The 18350-nt window shown below is 38.0% G+C and overlaps 1 protein-coding gene across 10 annotated transcripts in view; it reads right to left on the bottom strand.

Annotated features, from left to right (window-relative positions):
* DLGAP1 (DLG associated protein 1) overlaps window positions 1-18350 on the bottom strand; it is an 853569-nt gene that overhangs the window by 147641 nt on the left and 687578 nt on the right. For all 10 annotated transcript variants that reach the window (XM_033087117.1, XM_033087115.1, XM_033087116.1 and 7 more), the window contains 2 exons: window positions 14418-14595; window positions 8883-9123 (listed from right to left, as the gene is read on the bottom strand). In XM_033087117.1, the coding sequence (XP_032943008.1) occupies window positions 8883-9123; window positions 14418-14595 (419 nt within the window). The remainder of the gene's footprint in view (window positions 1-8882; window positions 9124-14417; window positions 14596-18350) is intronic.

Genomic DNA, 18350 nt, shown 5'->3' with positions numbered 1-18350 from the left:
GAATTGGATCCAACATATCTGGACTAGGAAAGCTTCTAAAAGTGGCAGTTTCTTTAAGATAAAACAGTACTCATTGGAGGTATCATAAAGATAAAACAGTGAATTTTTAAGTTCTATGTTACCATGTCACTAATTTTTTTGAGAAAATTTTCATATAATAAATATTCACATTAAAGGAGTCTGATTTCCTAATTTGTGTTTTCTGATTGACTTTGTAACTGGGCTATGAATCCTCACATCTTTGCTTTACAACTTAATCAAGAGACCAGTCGGATCAGGATTAAATTATTTTAGTATTTTCTTACTTAATCCAAGGCAGAGACCTCTGATCATTTTATCAGCCACAAAACAGAATTTACCACCTGCTTAGTTTATATACGAGTTGGTAAACATTCATTTTTCCATTTGGTGCTGTCTAATAACATTATAATTAGATCAAGGGATTAGACATTTGATCTTTTAAATCTGTTATGATGTCAAAATGACAAAGTGTAATATGAAACTTTAAACCCAAAGAGTATTTTCATTCTATAAGTTTTTTCTCTATTTTTTCACCTCTAATTTCACTTTAAACAGATATTCCACAGTTAAACAAACCAACATGAAAAGCCATGTCAATAATATGTGAACAAAACAGTTTCTTTTTAAAAAAGAGATTTTCAGAAATTTTTATGGAAAACACAGGTTTCAAACATGGCAGGAGCTAAATGAGCATTTGTGGGAAGAAAGAATGAAAGAAAAGAGCTCCTAGGCTTTTCATTCAGTAGGCAGATTCAGATTAAATTATTTCAGGGTATATCATACTTCACTAAGTATTTATTGATGGGTAAAGAGAATTTAAGAGCCTGCTCTGTCACTTGCTAGCTGTAGTACCTTGGTCAAGTTGTATCAACTCTTTTTCTTTTACAAATTTTTATTGGGGAGTATTGGGGAAGAGTGTGTTTCTCCGCGGCCTATCAACTTCAAGTCGTCCTTCAGTCTAGTTGTGGAGGGCACAGCTCAGCTCTAAGTCCAGTTGCTGTTTTCAGTCTTTAGTTGTAGGGGGCACAGCCCACCATCTCATGTGGCAATTGAACCGGCAATGTTGTTGAGAGCTCACGCTCTAACCAACTGAGCCATCTGGCCGCCCCTATATCAACTCTGTAAGCCTTAATTTCCTCCCCCTGTACATCATTCCTAGTCAGGAACTACATAGGCCACATTATCGAGTATTAGGGTTACATGAGATAATCTATACAGCTGGTTCAAAATGCTTGTCAAATAGTAAATGCCCAAGCGGTAGCCATTATCATTATTAATAAACTAAGCTAGACAGAGATTAAAAATCAAAGCCAGGGTAGAGGCATTCTAATTTGTAATTTACATAGTGCTTCTTTATTAACGATCCCATTTGAGTGTGACGACAACCCTACAGGCTAGAAGAGTCTTGGGACTCTTCACTTTGGCCATGTGGCAACCCCTGAGATGGACAAAGGTGGACTTGTAGGCTGTCTACAGAGCACAACATGTTGAGGCTTGGCTCCATTCCCAAGTGATGATTTATATACGGCAAAACAACTGGAAGAAGTGAGAGCCTAAGCTGTCCTTCAGCCTTTATATTTTCTTCTATGTGTGCTAGGACTTTTGCATTTCATGACTTTATAATATTTCTATTAGAGTACAGAGGAATGTCACGTCAAGTGTCCCAAATAAAAAAAGTAAAGTTATAATCAAAATTCTTCCACAAGTTATCACTATCAGTTTTCTTAGATATAAAAACCAAATTACTTCACAAGAGGCATAGGCTGTGCCACAAATCTTGATTTTTTTTTTTTTTTTTTTGACTGAGAGCCTCCTTAGACGGAAGTTAAGTGGGTGCCTCCAGTTCTTTTTGATGTTTGGAGAAATTCAGGGAAGGGAACCTCATTAGCAGAGGGACAAGGAACCAGTCCAGGCAATATCTGAATATTTAGCAATGGATCTTATCTTTTAAAATTTATTTTTATTAGAAAAAAATTTATTGAGCAACTGCTATGTGACTGGCACTTCTATTACGGACTGAGGATCCAGAAATGAATGCCCTCAGGCTGTGCAAGGACACTTTTATGTGTCTTCTCATCAGTCGATCAGACTGATTCCTGGCTAGGAGTGCTACAGAGTCCTTTTCCTCTTTTTTCTTGCTCCCTCTGATTCCAGAATGATGTTTTGAGCACGGAATGTTCATCTACTTACTACTTGATCTTATCTTGAATAGAAAAGAAAGGCTCTTTGTTCAAATGTCCGTGCCTTGGACTTCTGAACCTTTCCCTCATTGCTTTATAAAAACAACTTATTAATTAACTTAGTGCATGGCAGAAAAAATTGAGCTTTCTCTGAACTCTAAGGATTCTCCAAAAATGGTCATTAATGCTGATAAGAGAAGCAGCATTATGATTTTATTTGACACATGAAGAAAATGAAGTTCAGATTAACTTCATCATCACGCAGTACATCATTTGTGGAGCTGGGGCTCAGACAAGCAAAGGGCTGTGACTGGGAGGCCTGAGGTTTCATTCTGACTTTGTCTCCAGCTAGAGGCCCACCACTTTGGCTTTAGTTTGCTTACCCTAAATGATTTTAGTGGCTTAGATCACAGGTGGTAACCTTTTTCAGTAAAGGGCCAGAGAGTAAACATTTTTGGCTTTCCAGGCCATATGGTCTCTGCAGCAACTACTCAAATTTGCTGTTATAGAGTGAAAGCAGCCACAGACCATATGTGAACAAATGGGTGTGACTTTGTACTAGTGAAACTTTGTTTACAAAAATAGGCATCAGGTTGGATTTGGCCCAAAGGCAGTAGTTTGCAAACCTCTATAGTAGACAATATAGAAGTTTCCTCTACTGGTAATATTTTGCAATTCAACTTGTTTTAATAGCAATGCCATTTCCCTGGGAAAGTCACTTGATTTTTCAATCATCTGTCACTTATGCAGTTTGCGAAGTACTTAAGTATTTTTCTATTGTTTATTTCTATTGTTTATTGTTTATTTATAATAGCCAAGATATGGAAACAAGTGTCCATCAGTGGATGAATGGATAAAGAAGAGGTGGTATATACATGTATACAATGAAATACTATTTAGCCAGACAAAGAAGGAAATTCTGCTAGTTTCCACAACAAGGATGGATCTTGAGGGCATTGTGCTACGTGAGATAAGTCAGACAAAGAAAGAGAAATACTTATATGTGGAATCTGAAAAAACCAAACTCGTAGAAACAGAGAATAGAATGGTGCTTACTGAGGGCTGAGGGGTGTGGGAACTGGTGCTTACTGAGGGCTGAGGGGTGTGGTGCTTGTCAAAGTGTACAAACCTGCAGTTAGAAGACACATACACTCTGGAGTTCTAATGTACAGCATAGTGATTATAGTCAATAACATTGTATCATATATTTCAAAGTTGCTAAAAGACTGGATCTTAAATGTTACCACAAAAGAGAAGTGATAATTATGTGATGTGATGGATGTGTTAGCTAACACTATGGTGGTAGTTATATTACAGTATGTAAATATATCAAATAAACACAGTGTATGCCTTAAACTTACACATGGTTATATGTCAATTATATCACAATGAAAAAAGCGTTTTTCGGTTTTTACTCTCTTTTCTTCCTCCATCATTGAATTCCTACTATGTGTATTGCAAATATAAATTATTACCTTAATGTTTATGCTACTCAAGATCTTACATTTTTAGGGGTTTCTTTTCTTTCTTTCTTTCTTTTTTTTTTATTGGGGAAGGAGAACAGGACTTTATTGGGAAACAGTGTGTACTTCCAGGACTTTTTTCCAAGTCAAGTTGTTGTCCCTTCAATCTTAGTTGTGGAGGGTGCCGTTCAGCTTCAAGTTGTTGTCCTTTCAGTCTTAGTTGTGGAGGGAGCAGCTCAGCTCCAGGTCCAGTTGGTGTTGCTAGTTGCAGGGGGCGCAGCCCACCATCCCTTGCGGGACTCGAGGAATCAACTGGCAACCTTGTGGTTGAAAGCCCACTGGCCCATGAGGGAATCGAACCGGCAGCCTTCGGAGTTAGGAGCATGGAGCTCTAACTGCCTGAGCCACCGGGTCGGCCCTTTTGTTCGTTTTTTGGTGGTGGGATGGGGAGCCAGGTATATGGGATTGGAGTGTAGGGTACAAGAAGGTGGGTTTGATGTGATCTCCTGGGTAAGATGGCTGATTGGGGGCGAAGACCCAAACATGTGGGAGAACTGGAATGTTAGCCCTGGCCTCAGATGATCCACAGGGTCACCGCTTTTGCTGTACTGAGCAAGACTTCAGTGAATGTGACAGGGCTGACAGCAATGGGAGGGTGTGTGAAGTAGAATCATGGAAGAAATATGTCTTAATGTAGGGAAATATATGATCTCTCCTCTTAGAAAAAACAAACTTTAAATACCGCGGTCACATTGGCCCCAAGTCAAGCCCAAGAGGGCAAACTATATTGGCTCCTTGACTGGAGGACACTGGCTGCTTGCCCAGAGGGACACCTATCTTGGGCCCTCACTGCTCTTGCTGGGGGCTCTGTAAAGGACAGGAGACCAGTTCAACCTGGTCAACGTTTCAGAGCTTCCCCTAGAAAGAAAATAACATAGCACAAACTTCAAGAGCAATAGTGTGGTGAGTAAACCTACTGAGTCTTTATAAAAATGATATTGCTACACAAAGTTTCTTTGAAAAGCATGTAATTTCAAAGTGAAAACTTAAAAAAAAAATACCAGAGAATCATATATCATGATACTTTGTCTATTTCTATCAGAGTATTATTTTTTTTCAAATATTATTAATATATTGACTTTTAAAGTCACAAAACCCGGTAAACGCTTATTTGAAAAATCTCCCTCTCCATACCACCTGACCCTCCCACCAATTACTTCCTGGGTAGCCACCGTAAAAGTTTACTTTGTGTTTTTTCTCACCACCTGTGTATCTGTATGAGTGGATCCACGGATGATTATTATACAATGTTTTTAGTTATTCAGGCTACTCTCATGAGCAGATACAAGTCTGTGCAGCTGCAATGTGGTAATGCTTTTGATAGATCCTAGAAAATGTTCAAAATGGGAAGTAGAAGGAAAACTCATCCTTAATCACATACACATGCATTTATATATCCCATATGAGGCAGGTTTAATCCAATACTCTGAAGTGAAGGTTTGTGTATATTTCTGGTACCAAGTTCTACTTTTACCTAAAATATTCAGACAACTGAGTAAAGATGCCTGCTGTCCCACAGTCGTGAAGATAATTGCCCACTTTTGCATTTTACTTCCCTGCAGTCGCTCTAATCCTAACCTAGTAGTTGCAAGTGCAGTGCTTTGTATAAACATTGTTCAGTCTATTAGATGGAGAGATATCTGGGTGCTTGAAGCAGATTATAGGCTGAGGGAATATCAGCTTCTATCATAGTTACATAAACCAAAAGTTAATAAATCAAAGGAAGCATAACTATAAGTCACTCTCTAACTCAGTTTCCAATTTGCCCTGATTTGTTGGGACAAGCCTCTGTTAATCCTCACTCATGTCGCTCGCAAGGGGATCCTTAGGGCCATTTAGAACTTCGTGACTCTCCCCATGGCATCAGATACTTTTTGAGGACTTTTGCTTGTGGTTTCACTTTGCTAATATGAAGAATGGACAAGGCTGGAAGAGAAAAGCTTACTAGTATATATTCTGTGGAAAATTTGAACAAATAAGATAAGCTGACACAAAAAGCAAAGATTCAGAATGTGGATTGTTTGGGGGTTGGGGAAGAGCTAATAATTGCATTGGAAAAAATGAAGTTTTTTTCAGGCAAAGGGAAATTTAGGAAAATGGATTGTGTTGTGAATATCCAAGAATAATGAGTAAAGGAAGAGAAGCAAATGGAAAAAATCCATGTCATGTCGTACAAATGTAGATGTGAATTTGACCTGTGTTCGTGGGGGAAATGGTTAAAATTACAGCAAAAGAATTTTCTGATTTCCACAGATGAGTGTATTCTTTCAAAAATTAGTAGGTCCTGTAAGAAAGTAGATTTTCTGTGTTTTCTACAGGAACGTGTATTTGATTTAATGGAAGGAGGAAATGAGTAGCAGAAGAAAATTAATATAATAGTACTGAGATCATGTGAGAAAAAATGAAAATGTGAGAGAGAGAGAGTGTGTGTGTGTGTGTGTGTGTATGTGTGTGTGGGGGGGGAGAGAGACAGAGAGAGAGAGAGAGAGAGAGACAGAGAGACAGAGAAAGGGCAGGAGTAATGGGAGAGTAGAATGAAGAACACCGTCCTTATATATCATAAAATAATGGCTTTTTTAAAAAGAACAAATCTATGGCATAGAAACACTGTGAAAGGTGATGTTAGAATTCTTACGGTTGTACTTCTAAATATCTGATGGACTTATTTAGAATCTATTATAATGGTTTATAGCTCCTTAAATTGTTTATTTTTCCATGAATGTGAAGATGACATATCTTAATATTTAGTTTGATATAAAGGTAAGCACTCTGCATAAATCTGATATTTTTGGCTTCACCACTCCCAGAGCAGGTCACATATTCCTGCCCCTCACGCCCCTGCAGCTGCAGCCAAGCCTCCACCTTCCCCCTCAGAAAGCAGCAGGTGGATGTGGACCAGTATTTAGGATGAGACACACAGAGCCTAAGAAGAGCAGATACAATCACTTCCATGGTGTTTTCATTTACTTGTCCCTGTTTTTGAGTATTCGCCTACAGAGGGCCTCCGGCTAAAGGCGCTTTGATTTAATTTAGATTCTAAATGGAAGAACACAGTTCACCCTCCCAGGCCCGTCATCTCCTTGGACAGTCTTGTCAGGTTTAGCAAATACTACAAATTATTTTGTAGTATAAGTATGTCCCATGCAATATTTGGAATATATTTACACTACAATATTATTAACTACTGATCAGAAATTCAAGTTTAAATGGCAACCTGGATTTTATCTGGCAACAGTGTTATTTGAACTTGGGAACCTCTAGAATATCTGGAAGGGTCTTAGGTAGGTCAGACATGCAGATGTTTGGGGTGAAGACCAGAGGTCAAGAATTGTTACCGGAAGCATAAGTAAATTGTCTCTCAAATAACAAAAGTACAAAATCCTCTGAGAGATGAGGAAAAAAAAAAGCCATTCTGGAGTTTCTTGTCACTTTATCCAAAACACTGTTCCCTGAGGCAGAAGGAGTAAGTCAGTGCCTTTTGTGTCCCTTGGTACTTCTGGGCAAGGATCTGCATTTTGTGTATTTAAGGGGTGGCTTCAGTACAGAAGAGCAGCTGGCAGGCGATGAGATTGTTACAGTGAGGAATGGACACTGGGAAAGGGTTGTGTGTGGGGTGGGGGTGATGAAAATGGGAAAAGACCTAAAGACACAGTGATATGCTATAGGCACAGGGCAGACCTTCAAACTACACTTACTGCACGAATGTAAACACACACATAAATATGCACATGAATGACGTTTTTAAAAAATATTTTTTCATTTCCTATATCAGACTTATTTAATTTATTAATCCCATTTGTGTCTCTTATAGAATATCCTAGTGAGCAAGAATGCACATCCACTATCTGTGCTTTGAGATAGCCAGCCAGGGCAGAGTTGCTGAGCTCCCTGCAGAGATAGTGCAATATCTAGAAGCATCTCTTTCCCTAATCCTGACATCTCTATTTGCATTGGTCAAGAATGAACTCCTGATGTTTAATTTCTAATGTTTTTTCACAAGTTACTACTTCAACCCCGTATCTCTAGTTAGTGGGATTTTAACTCAGGTTTGAAGACCTATTAATTCTCAAGTCTGCAAAAGTTCTAGGCTGAATAATTACTGACATTTGATGCACCTAGAACAAAAATCGAATAAAACAATATTCTGGCACAGGATTTTCCTTCTAATTTATTCATCATTATTTATCTTGACTCCAGGTTTGATGCTCCTGTAGAACTCCTCTGTATTGGAGTTGTGTGAAATTCAATCATAAAGTTAAGCCTTGTTAAGATGGAGGGGATTTTCTTCTTGGACCCAAATGTTTTATATATACACACACACACACACACACACACACACACACACACACACACACACACACACACACAATGTTGTACATAACTCATGGTTACATTCCTATATGCCAGTTCCAGTTCCAGTGCCACGGAGACCAGTTAAGCTCTTCTATGCTTTTCTGCCTAAAATCTACTGATGAAAATACAGTTGAATGCCATAAACCTAAATTCAGTTTAGAGGGAAAAGGAGGTGCTCCATACATACGACAGAAGGCTTATAGAATAAGTAAATATGCTTTCTGTTATAAGGAAAGAAAACTCATAAAATGTTCAATTTACTGGATCATCCATTTCTTCCTTCTTATTTTCTCACAGTGATATTTCAGGTCTTTTGGGATAGTCATTTTGTGGATATGTTGGAATTACAAAAGCATTCCACCTGTGTGATGCCCAACAATCAGTGTGTGATTCATTTAGGGGTTCACATCCCTAAAGGTCAGAGCCTGATTGTGGAGAGTATGAGTTGGTTGGCATGGCTTTGCTGACTCCTAGGATGCTGTGTGGGGATCTTGGGAAGACCTGTCTCCTGTGCTGTCCCTCTTGGTCCTGTAGTTGTAATTTCCTCTGTTGAAACCAGAGATGGTAATGGAGAGAAAAGGAAGCGCATCAATGTGGCCAGACGCTGGGGAAACAGGCAGGCAGGGAGGCAAAGCCATTGCTTTGTAGGGCGTCGGTGCTATTTTGTTACTGGTGCCTATGTGTGATTATAGCAAGGGCACAATGTGCAGTCTTACGGGACAGTCGTGCTGCAGCCCTCGCGAAGAGGCCAGGCTTCTGGTGGCGCGGCATCACCCGGGACCCGGGGGACAGCCGCTCTACTCACCCGTGCTGCTCTGAATGGTCCTCACGGTGGTGGTGGTGCGCGGCGGGGAGGAGGACCTCAGGGACACGCACTCGTCGTCCTGGGAGCAGCCCTTCTCTATGGCCCGCACGTAGCTGTGGCTCCGCATGCGGAAGCAGCCGGGCATGGGCAAGTCCAGGGCTTCCACCGCCTGCGACTCCAGCTCGCTGAACACCGATTCGCACACAGACTCGAACTGCCCGTTCACTTCCATCTCGCTCACCTGCGGACAGAGGCAGGACGCCGTCACACCGCGCGCTCCTCCGCCTGGTGGAGAAGCGACCTCTCCTTTCAAGCATCTCCAAACCTCAATCCCCCAGAAGGAAGCAGCACTAGATGACATTAAACTCCAAGGCATTTTTTTCCCTCTACATTACAGACTGTAATTGAATGACGTCTAGTTTATACTTCCCAAACAGTCGATTGAATTCTAAAGAAAAAGAGCTTTGTTTTTAGTACGCAAGAAGTGTGGGGTTGGGAAGTCTTACTTCAGTGCATGCCCAGGTGCTAATTCTCCTTGTTTATAAACACAAACCTAGGGAACAATTTTATAGGACCATGGTCAGAGTTCGTGTATTTCAATGGAACCGTTTTTTAGCACAAACATTTTAGAAGCTAGTATTTTTATTGTGCCTTTGGAAGGGACTAGTTTGTCAAATAATTTTAGTGTCGACTGAAGTTTAATTTAGTGCAGAGTATAAAAACAGGCCATATATTTTCTGGGAAGATACTCATTTTTTACACAAAAGTAGACCAAACCTGGATATCTCAAAATCCTGAAAAGTCCTGTCAAGATTTTCAAACTATCTACATACTAGCTAAAGGTTTCACTCTTCTTTTAAAAAAGCTGGCATGGTCCACAAATTGTTAATAAATGCATTTTTTAAAATCTTCCAAATGAGGACTTCTCTTTTTTGAGGAACCAGTTAGTATTTATTTATATCTCCCTCTATATAACTTACATTGGGTTTGAGCACCAGATAAATAGAAAAATAAATGATAGATAGATAGATAGATAGATAGATAAGCAAGCTAGACCAGGTGCTCCAGTTTCTCACTTTGTAGAGATGTGGGAACATTCTTCAATTTTCGGTTACTTTCAGAACTTCATATGTCTAATTTCCCTAATATTAAATTTGAGTAATTGAGAATTTAACAGGGGCCAGCCCGGTGGCTCAGGTGGTTGGCGTGCCATGCTCCTAACCCCAAGGTCTCAGGTTCGATTCCCACATGGGCCAGTGAGCTGTGCCCTCTACAGCTAAGATTGTGAACAGGGGCTCTCCCTTGGAGCTCCGCTGCCCTGAGCAGACGGAGCTTGGTGTGAGCTACTGTGGGGGGGCTGTGTGCTGCTGTGGGCTACCGTGTGCTGCCAGGAGCGGCTGGTGGCCAGCGTGTGTAGCCAGCAGCCTGCGAGAGCTGCTGTGAACGGCCAACAGTGACTGGCGACCTACTAATACCAGCATGGGCCAGGGAGCTGTGTCCTACATAACTAGACTGAAAAACAACGGCTTGAACTGGATTGGGCGGGGCGGGGGGGGGGGAGGCAGGGGAAAAAAAAAAAGAAAAGAAAAGAAACTGTTCTAAAAAAAAAAAATTGAGACTTTAACAGATCAAACTACAATTAAGCTCAGAACACATACTGAAAACTGTTACAATTTTTGACTGTCTCCTCATTTTGTGTTTTCTGAAGATACACTCTGATAATGGCTCAGCTCTTTAAACTTCAGATAAAAGTGACTAATTTCTTTAAGGCATAGCAAGTGGAAAAGAGACATGGATTTCTCAATAGCCATTCTTTGTAGTTTAAAATAGAATTTTCACATACTTTAATCTACTCTGATATAATCCCTGCATATTTTCAAGGCTAATAATTACATATATCCATATCAACAATTACATATATTATCAATATGCTTGTTTTTTAGACATTACTTGGAGATGTTTTTAGAGATAAAGGGACACGATATTTGCAACTAATTGTTGGGGTGGGAGGGAGCAAATGAACCAAAGTCTTAATAATCAATGACTATGAGTCTAGGTCAAAGATGTACAGGAGTTCTTTGTATTTTACATGCAACTCTTTTGTAAGTTTGAATCATAAAATAAAGGAATGGTCTAGGTCTAAAGGCACAGCTAAACTGAGGTATTACTACTAAGCACAATAACTGTCTAAATACATTTAGTTTTAAAATAATGTCAACATTCAACATGTTATCAGACAAACTATGTCTGTGGGATTCTAGTTTATCATTCCAGATGAAGATATTTAAGATTTGAACTTAAAATAAATTAAGACATAAATAAGATAATTTGGAAATGATAGTTATTTCACCAAATATTTTGAAAAATATGTGACTTTCTAAAATTTTTTTCTTCTCAAGCCTTAGTTTAAATAGCCCCCATTTTTATTAGATATATATGTAGTAAAAACATAGAAAAGGAATAGCCATAAAGAAAGATGTTCAATTTTTCTTTATCATCAAAGCACAATCTGTTTTTAGGGATATTTTATTTCTGTGAGGTATGAATGACAGAAACAAACAAACAATTTAGTTATTCCAGACCAATTTCTTAGCTTACAATATTTTACTTTGATCTTTCTATGAGACTTTGATAAATGATATACATGTCAGTTTTTAAAAGGGAGTAGGATATAATGCACTTAAATTCTCTACTATTAAAGCTGCTACTAATATCTATCTATAAGAGAATATTACCAACATCGTAAAGACCAACCAGTTTTTGAAAAGTCTTGAGTATATAGTAGTATTGCTTTGAAGAAGAAACTATTCTCCTTCAAAAAATGACAATGTTGGGTCTGCTACTGAAAGTTTGAAATTATCCTTAAAGATACTGAGTTACCTGAAAACTGAATATGGAAGAAGAAAAATGCTGTATTATCAGGAATCTGTTTAGGATAGTTATTCTTCCTATATTTTACTTAAGGCAAAATAATTACTCCATTGAATTGCAGAGCTTGACCCACCATAATATCAAGGCCCACATGTGCTTCTTCAATGATTTGTTGATATCTTAGTAAGCTGTCACTAGGAAGTGATATTATTAGGAAGTGATATATTGTGTTTCAACTAAGGTCATATCTATGACACAAGGACTAAAAGCAGGCAGCTGCATGGGCACAATGTGTTGGTGGGGGAAGGGACATGTTCTCTTGTTTTAAACATGTAAAGTTATAAAAGCAGTGAATGCGTGTAAATATTTTTCCAACAAAAATTTTTAACCCCCCTGATGTATTCTGCTTGTATGACAGTGGGACTTAGAGATGATTTTACAATTCCAGAAGATACTTGACCATGAGGTTGTCCAAAATAAAGGTAATCTTAAAAATTTTTTTAAATATTATGTTGTTTATTGTGAAAAAAGTAGGGATAAAACAAGTCCAAATTTCATTCACCAAATGAGGCACCAACTATTTCCCTAAGAGTTGGTTTGTGAGTATCACTGGACAGCATTAGCTAGCAGAAAGAGGTATGCATGCTTTTGAAAATATCTTTAAAGTAAGGAAGTGTACAGTGAGCAAAATTGTTGAAATTCCATTTGCCAGTTTTCCCTGACTCCCACCCTGCCCTGTTCCTGGAACCTCACTGTGGTCCCTGACTTTGCTCTTCAAGAATCCATGTAGAGCAGGGCGTTCTATTTTGATGTTAGGGAAAAAATGAGAGCAACGGTCCTATTTTAGGGTTTCAGTCTCACAAATCAGAGATGTTCCAGTGCTTAGCCTACAATTTCATCATTTTTTTCTCAAATGCATTATTTGTTTCATCTATAATACCACCACATTATACTATCACCACATTATACCACCATCACCACCACCACCACCACCACCACCACCACCACCACCACCACCACCATCACCACCAGCAGCTACAGCACCACCGGTAGCATTAACTCACCTTGATGATCACAGTGTCTTCAAAACTAGCTTCTTTGCCTCTAGCCTCTCATCATCTCCAATCTTTCCTCATTTTTCTGCCAGATTAATTAGTTTATATCAAAGTTCTGATCACATGTCTTGCCTGCTTAAAAGCTGAAGTTTTAATTAATCTTTAATCAATCCCATTCCTAATGAATAAAGTCCAGTCCACTGGGCCTGGTATGCAAGACCATTTGTATAAAAATGTCCCTGGAACAAAATTCAAAATAGATTTACCATTGCTGCCGCTATAAGCATTCTAAGTGCCAACCCAAGTATAGCATCCGCTAGTCCTTGTATATGTTTTAGGCTAGTATTTTCCAAAGTTGAACTCAAGTACTACTTTATTAGAATCACTTGGAATATTTGTTAAGATGCATATCCCTAGACCCCATGCCTAGAAGCTCTGTCTTTAGAATCTGGGTTCTTAATATCTTTTTCTTCTTCACTTCAGGATCTTGTTGACAATCTCATGACCACAATTTCTCATTTAATATCTGGTTCCTTACATATCTTACAGAGTATTTATAAGGACTAATATTTGAAAAATATAAAACAGTTGCCACAGTATCTGACCCAGTCAAGGTGGATTTTATGATTAATTCTTGCCCCACCTACCTCAGAGTGTTTTTGTGGTGTTCAAATAAATAATGTTCGTGATAGCACTTTTGTGGTTTTTTTGTATGCTCTTCATTAGACTGTAAACTTTTGGGCGGGTGGCAGGGGTTCTGTATTATTCATCATTGAATAACTTGCATAATCTGGCCCAGTGTTTTGCTCAATAAATATTAGCTGAATTAATAGTATAGTACTTATTTTTAAAATTGTTGTATAGAGTTCCTAAACATCATTAAAAAATACCTTCTTTTTGTTCCCCCAGAGGAAGCCTCTGAGACACCTTCTGCTTCTCTGCTGGCCTCTGAAAGCTGCAGGGTCAGGTCCTCCCAGAGTCCCAGGTTCTCTCTGACTCTGAGTGTACGCAGCACACCCCTCTCCCACACTCTCTGCGACTTTGATGGGAGAGACTGGGAAAACTTTAGCTGAATAAGTCACCTTTATTGAGTCTTAATCCCCAGTCCTGTGTACCAGTTCTTAGAAGAGGGCTTCTGTCTCATAACTAAGAAACAATCTTTACCTAGGAACCAGTTGAGGTAAGTAGATCATATCTCGTTTCCTATGCCTGGGTCCCTGACTCGATGACCTGCTTAATACTTATTCTTTTATGATTAGACACTACTTCGATTTTGCCAGTGACGTCTACCCTGCCCTTCTATCCTTCAAGCATTTTTACAACTAAAGCCTCATCCATTAACTTCTTATTGACAAACTTGCTGGTGCTGATTGGTTGCTCATGAATTTCCATGGACTCCCCTAAGGTGCTTTATTCATCTTCAGGCCCCTCCCCTGCTGGTAGATGGTTGATGTCAGACGCTTGCTGGGGCTGAACACAAGTAGCATTTAGACTGGACTTCCCACCTGATTCAGCAGTGGTCTGTGTGGTGTGATGGTCTTTTCACTTCATGCCCTGTCAGTGTCCACTACCCCTTGTGCGATTCATAACTTGCAGCCACAATGCTCACCTGGCTGATGGTGCTCATGGCTCGCATGTAGCTCTCATTCCTGGAGCGGAACTTTGGTGACGTGAGCAGGCCTGCAGGGTCAAGGCTGTCCAGGCTTCTGTTGATGGAGACCTCACTTACGGCCCTCAGGTAACTATGACTCCGGATCTGGAGTTTGGGGGAGTGTTCATTGGAAATCCTGGAAGAGAACAAAGGAAGAGGTGCATTTAGTCACATTCTAAAATGTAGGTAGAAATCAGATGTGGCAGCACTATTATTGATGTGGCACCCTAAATTCTGTGGCAAATAATATAAATAAATAGCTTCCGATGATTGCTAAACTCTCCCATGGTGTCTCAGAAGAAAACTTTCGACAGGAAATCATCAAGTCCAGCTGAGATTAGAGAGCAATTAAAATTCTCTTAGACCATGAAATAATTTTCTCATTCACATTTTCCTAGGCATCTTGGGAAGGAAGATAATAACTGTGGCTGCCCTGCCCTAGAATTCTGTCCTGTATAATTTGTAAGTTTTTCCTTTGTGCCCATTTCTTTTCTGTGCCATCACCAAATATAAATTTTAATTTAAAAATCTCATTCAAAATGGTAAAACATTATAAAATAAGTAGAAATCCCAAAAAAGAATGCACCAGAATTTTATGAAGAAAACTAAAACTTTATGGCAGGCAATAAACAAGGCCTAAATAATTATAGAAGAAAACAATTTTCCTGGATAGAAATACTCAATATTGAAATAAAACTTAAATTTCCCCTACATTAATCTATACATTCAATGCAATTGTAATAAAAATTCCCACAGAATTTTTTATTGGAATGTAACAAACTCAAAAAGTTTATATGAGGTTTGTAGCACCATTATTCATAAAAGCCAAAAGGTGGAAACAACCCAAATGTATATCAATGGATACATAGATAAGTAAAATGTATTATTTGGTCATAAAAAAAATGAAGTATTGATACATGTTACAATGTGGATGACCTTTGAACACATCATACTAAGTGAAAGAAGGCATTCACAAAAGACCATAAGTTATAGGATTCCAGAATATGAAAATCTATAAAAACAGAAAGTAGATTAGTGGTTGCCTAGAGCTGGGGCAGGGCATTAAAACAGCAGGAAGATGTCAGGATTGGGTGGTGATATCTAAAATGTATGGAGTTTCTCTTTGGGGTAATAAAAATGTGTAAAATTGATGCGGTGATGACTGCACAACTCTGTAAATATACTAAAAACAATTGAATGAATATTTTAAATGAATAAATTGTATGGTATGTTCATTACATCTCAATAATGCTGCTATAAAATTATATGAGGCCTCAAAATAATCAGATTTCTTTATGAAGGGAGTTTAGAGAGTAGATTATAGTGTGCGAAACTAGAGAAGGAAAACCAGCCACGGTAGTCTCAATATTGCAATAATTTCAACAACAAGTGATAAGTATCAGTGGAACTTAGAGAGAGAGATTTGAGATTCTGCATGAAACTTAAATATAGAAGATGAGTAAGAGGAGAGGCTCTAAGAACAGCCAGAACATTAAATAAAAAAACAAAGAGAAATGCCCTGTCAGGTCTCAAATATGCTTTATAGCTATAATGATGAAAACTGTGTGGTGTTAATGAGGGAATAGACAAATCAGTGAAATAAAATAAGGTCTCCAGAAATAGAACTGGGTATGTATTTGAATTTAGTATATTGCAAAGATGGCAGTTCAAAAAAGCAAAGAAGTGATTATTTAATAATGGTGTTAGATGAGGTTCATCAATTTGGGGGAAAATGGATTTTTACTTTTCATATAGATTAAAAATAAAAAAAATTACAAATGTAAAGATGTCTAATATGATATAGAAGAATATATTTTTAAATCTTAATTGCTATACCTAAAAATTAAAACAGAAATTTACTGGAATTTTATGAAAAAACAAAAAAAGCAACTATTAAACCTTATTGAAGGCAATAAAAAGGGACTAAAAGGCAATAAAAAGGGACTGAAAAATGCAAAGGAAAATAAGTGGGAAAGAAATGAATCTAAAAGCCATTTGAAAAAAAGTTTGACAAGTAGAGTTGCATAAAAATTAAAAAATGTTATTCAACAAAAGACACTGTAAACAAAGTTAAGAAAAGTAGTCATGAAGTAGGCAACATATTTGCAACACTGTACAACATAACAAAAAGGGTTCACATCCATACTATTCAAAATGGGCTTAAAACTGAGTAGAAGAAAATGCAACCAAGGCAATAAAAATGGGCTAAGGAAGACAGACACATAAATTCACAGCAACATAAATTTATATGCCACCATACATATGAAAAGATGTTCAGTCTCACTAGTAATTAGAGAAATGTTGATTAAAAAAATAAGATACCATTTGCACGTCAGATTCATGCACACCCATGTCCATCTCCTCAGATGGTAAAGATACTCTCCACATTCCAAATGTCCTCTGATCAATGTAGAAGATTGTACCCACTCTTGAGGCTTGTAAGGAATTACTTAAATATAAAAGTCAAAAAAGACTCAGTAATACTAAACCCTGACATTTGGTTTAGCAGCCACTTTTTGCAATTACCTTGGAGGAGGGACCAAATCAAAACAGATCTAGAATTTAACATAAAAAAATAAACCTGTTATGTATTTTACTATTACAAAAGAGAAACTAATCGTTCTAGAAATGTTTCCTATGGTACCTTCAAATAGCTTCCAAACATGAAAATAACTCTGCCAGGTCAAGCAAATATATTCCATGTGTTATGTGCTATTATGGTGATTCACAATGGGTCATTGTAAATGTCCATGCCAAAATCCCAATCAAAAAACCAAATAAACTGAAGAATTCATTTTCCCTTTATGGTCTCCTTTAGGAAAAGAGAGCCCTAGCTAGAAGCTTTATTACCTAAAGTTCACTTCCCTTTGGAACTTGAGAGGTAGATGACAAATGTGTTTCTTGGGCTATTTTGCAACCTGACCCCGAGCAGTGATATTGCCATCATAAACGATGAGCTGTTCCAAATGGGTATCAGGGCAGCAATGGGGGTGGCTATTTAATAAATGGTGTATATTCAAAAGAGGAAGTGAAAGTCCAGTGCTTTGAAAAATGAGTGTCTGTTGGCTGAGATGGGGAAATGAAGCATCATTGCCACAAATATTCACCCCGGGCACTTGTGAAATAAGGCAGAATACCTTATGAAATAAAGCATCATTCCAAAATTTCAAAGTGAAAAGTCATTTGGAAAGGATCAAATAGTTTTATTTTGGTTAATCATTCCTGATAAAACAACACATACTTTACTAATATACTAAATATAAAGAAATGAACTCTTTTATCTTGTCCACTTAGAGAGCAGAGCCCACAGCTATCAATATAAAGGGTACAGTATGCATATGGGCTCCTGATGTGGAAACACTCATTAAAAAAACACCAAAAATCGTGCATTGATTATGTTCACCTGAAAAGGAAGTTGACTTGCTTAGAGGAAAGGGAGTGTACATATTCAGAAACGTTAGCTCCTATGTAAGATGGTTTTTGATGTTGGCCTATTCAAATGGTATTCATCTTTTCCCACTTTTCTCCCTAAATAACTTATGCTAAGTTAATCTTTCATATTCCACTTTCAATAATGAATAACACAATTATACAGAAAATCACCAAGTACATAAAAGACTCGAACAACACTATCCACCAACCAGGCCTAACGTCTATAGGACATTCTACTGAGCAAAATCAGAATACACATTGTTTTCAAGTGCATGTGGAACATTCTCTATGATAGAGCACATGCTAGGCCACAGAACAAGTCTGAATAAATTAAAAAGCACTGAAATTATACAAAGTATGTTCTCTAATCACAATAGAACTAAATTAGAAAACAATAACTAAAGGAAAATTTAAAAGGCCAAAACTATTTGGAAATTAAACACAACAGATTTCTAAAAT

This window comes from Rhinolophus ferrumequinum, chromosome 19 (assembly GCF_004115265.2).
Source record: "Rhinolophus ferrumequinum isolate MPI-CBG mRhiFer1 chromosome 19, mRhiFer1_v1.p, whole genome shotgun sequence".
NCBI lineage: Eukaryota > Metazoa > Chordata > Mammalia > Chiroptera > Rhinolophidae > Rhinolophus > Rhinolophus ferrumequinum.
This window is presented reverse-complemented; position numbering and strand designations above follow the sequence as displayed.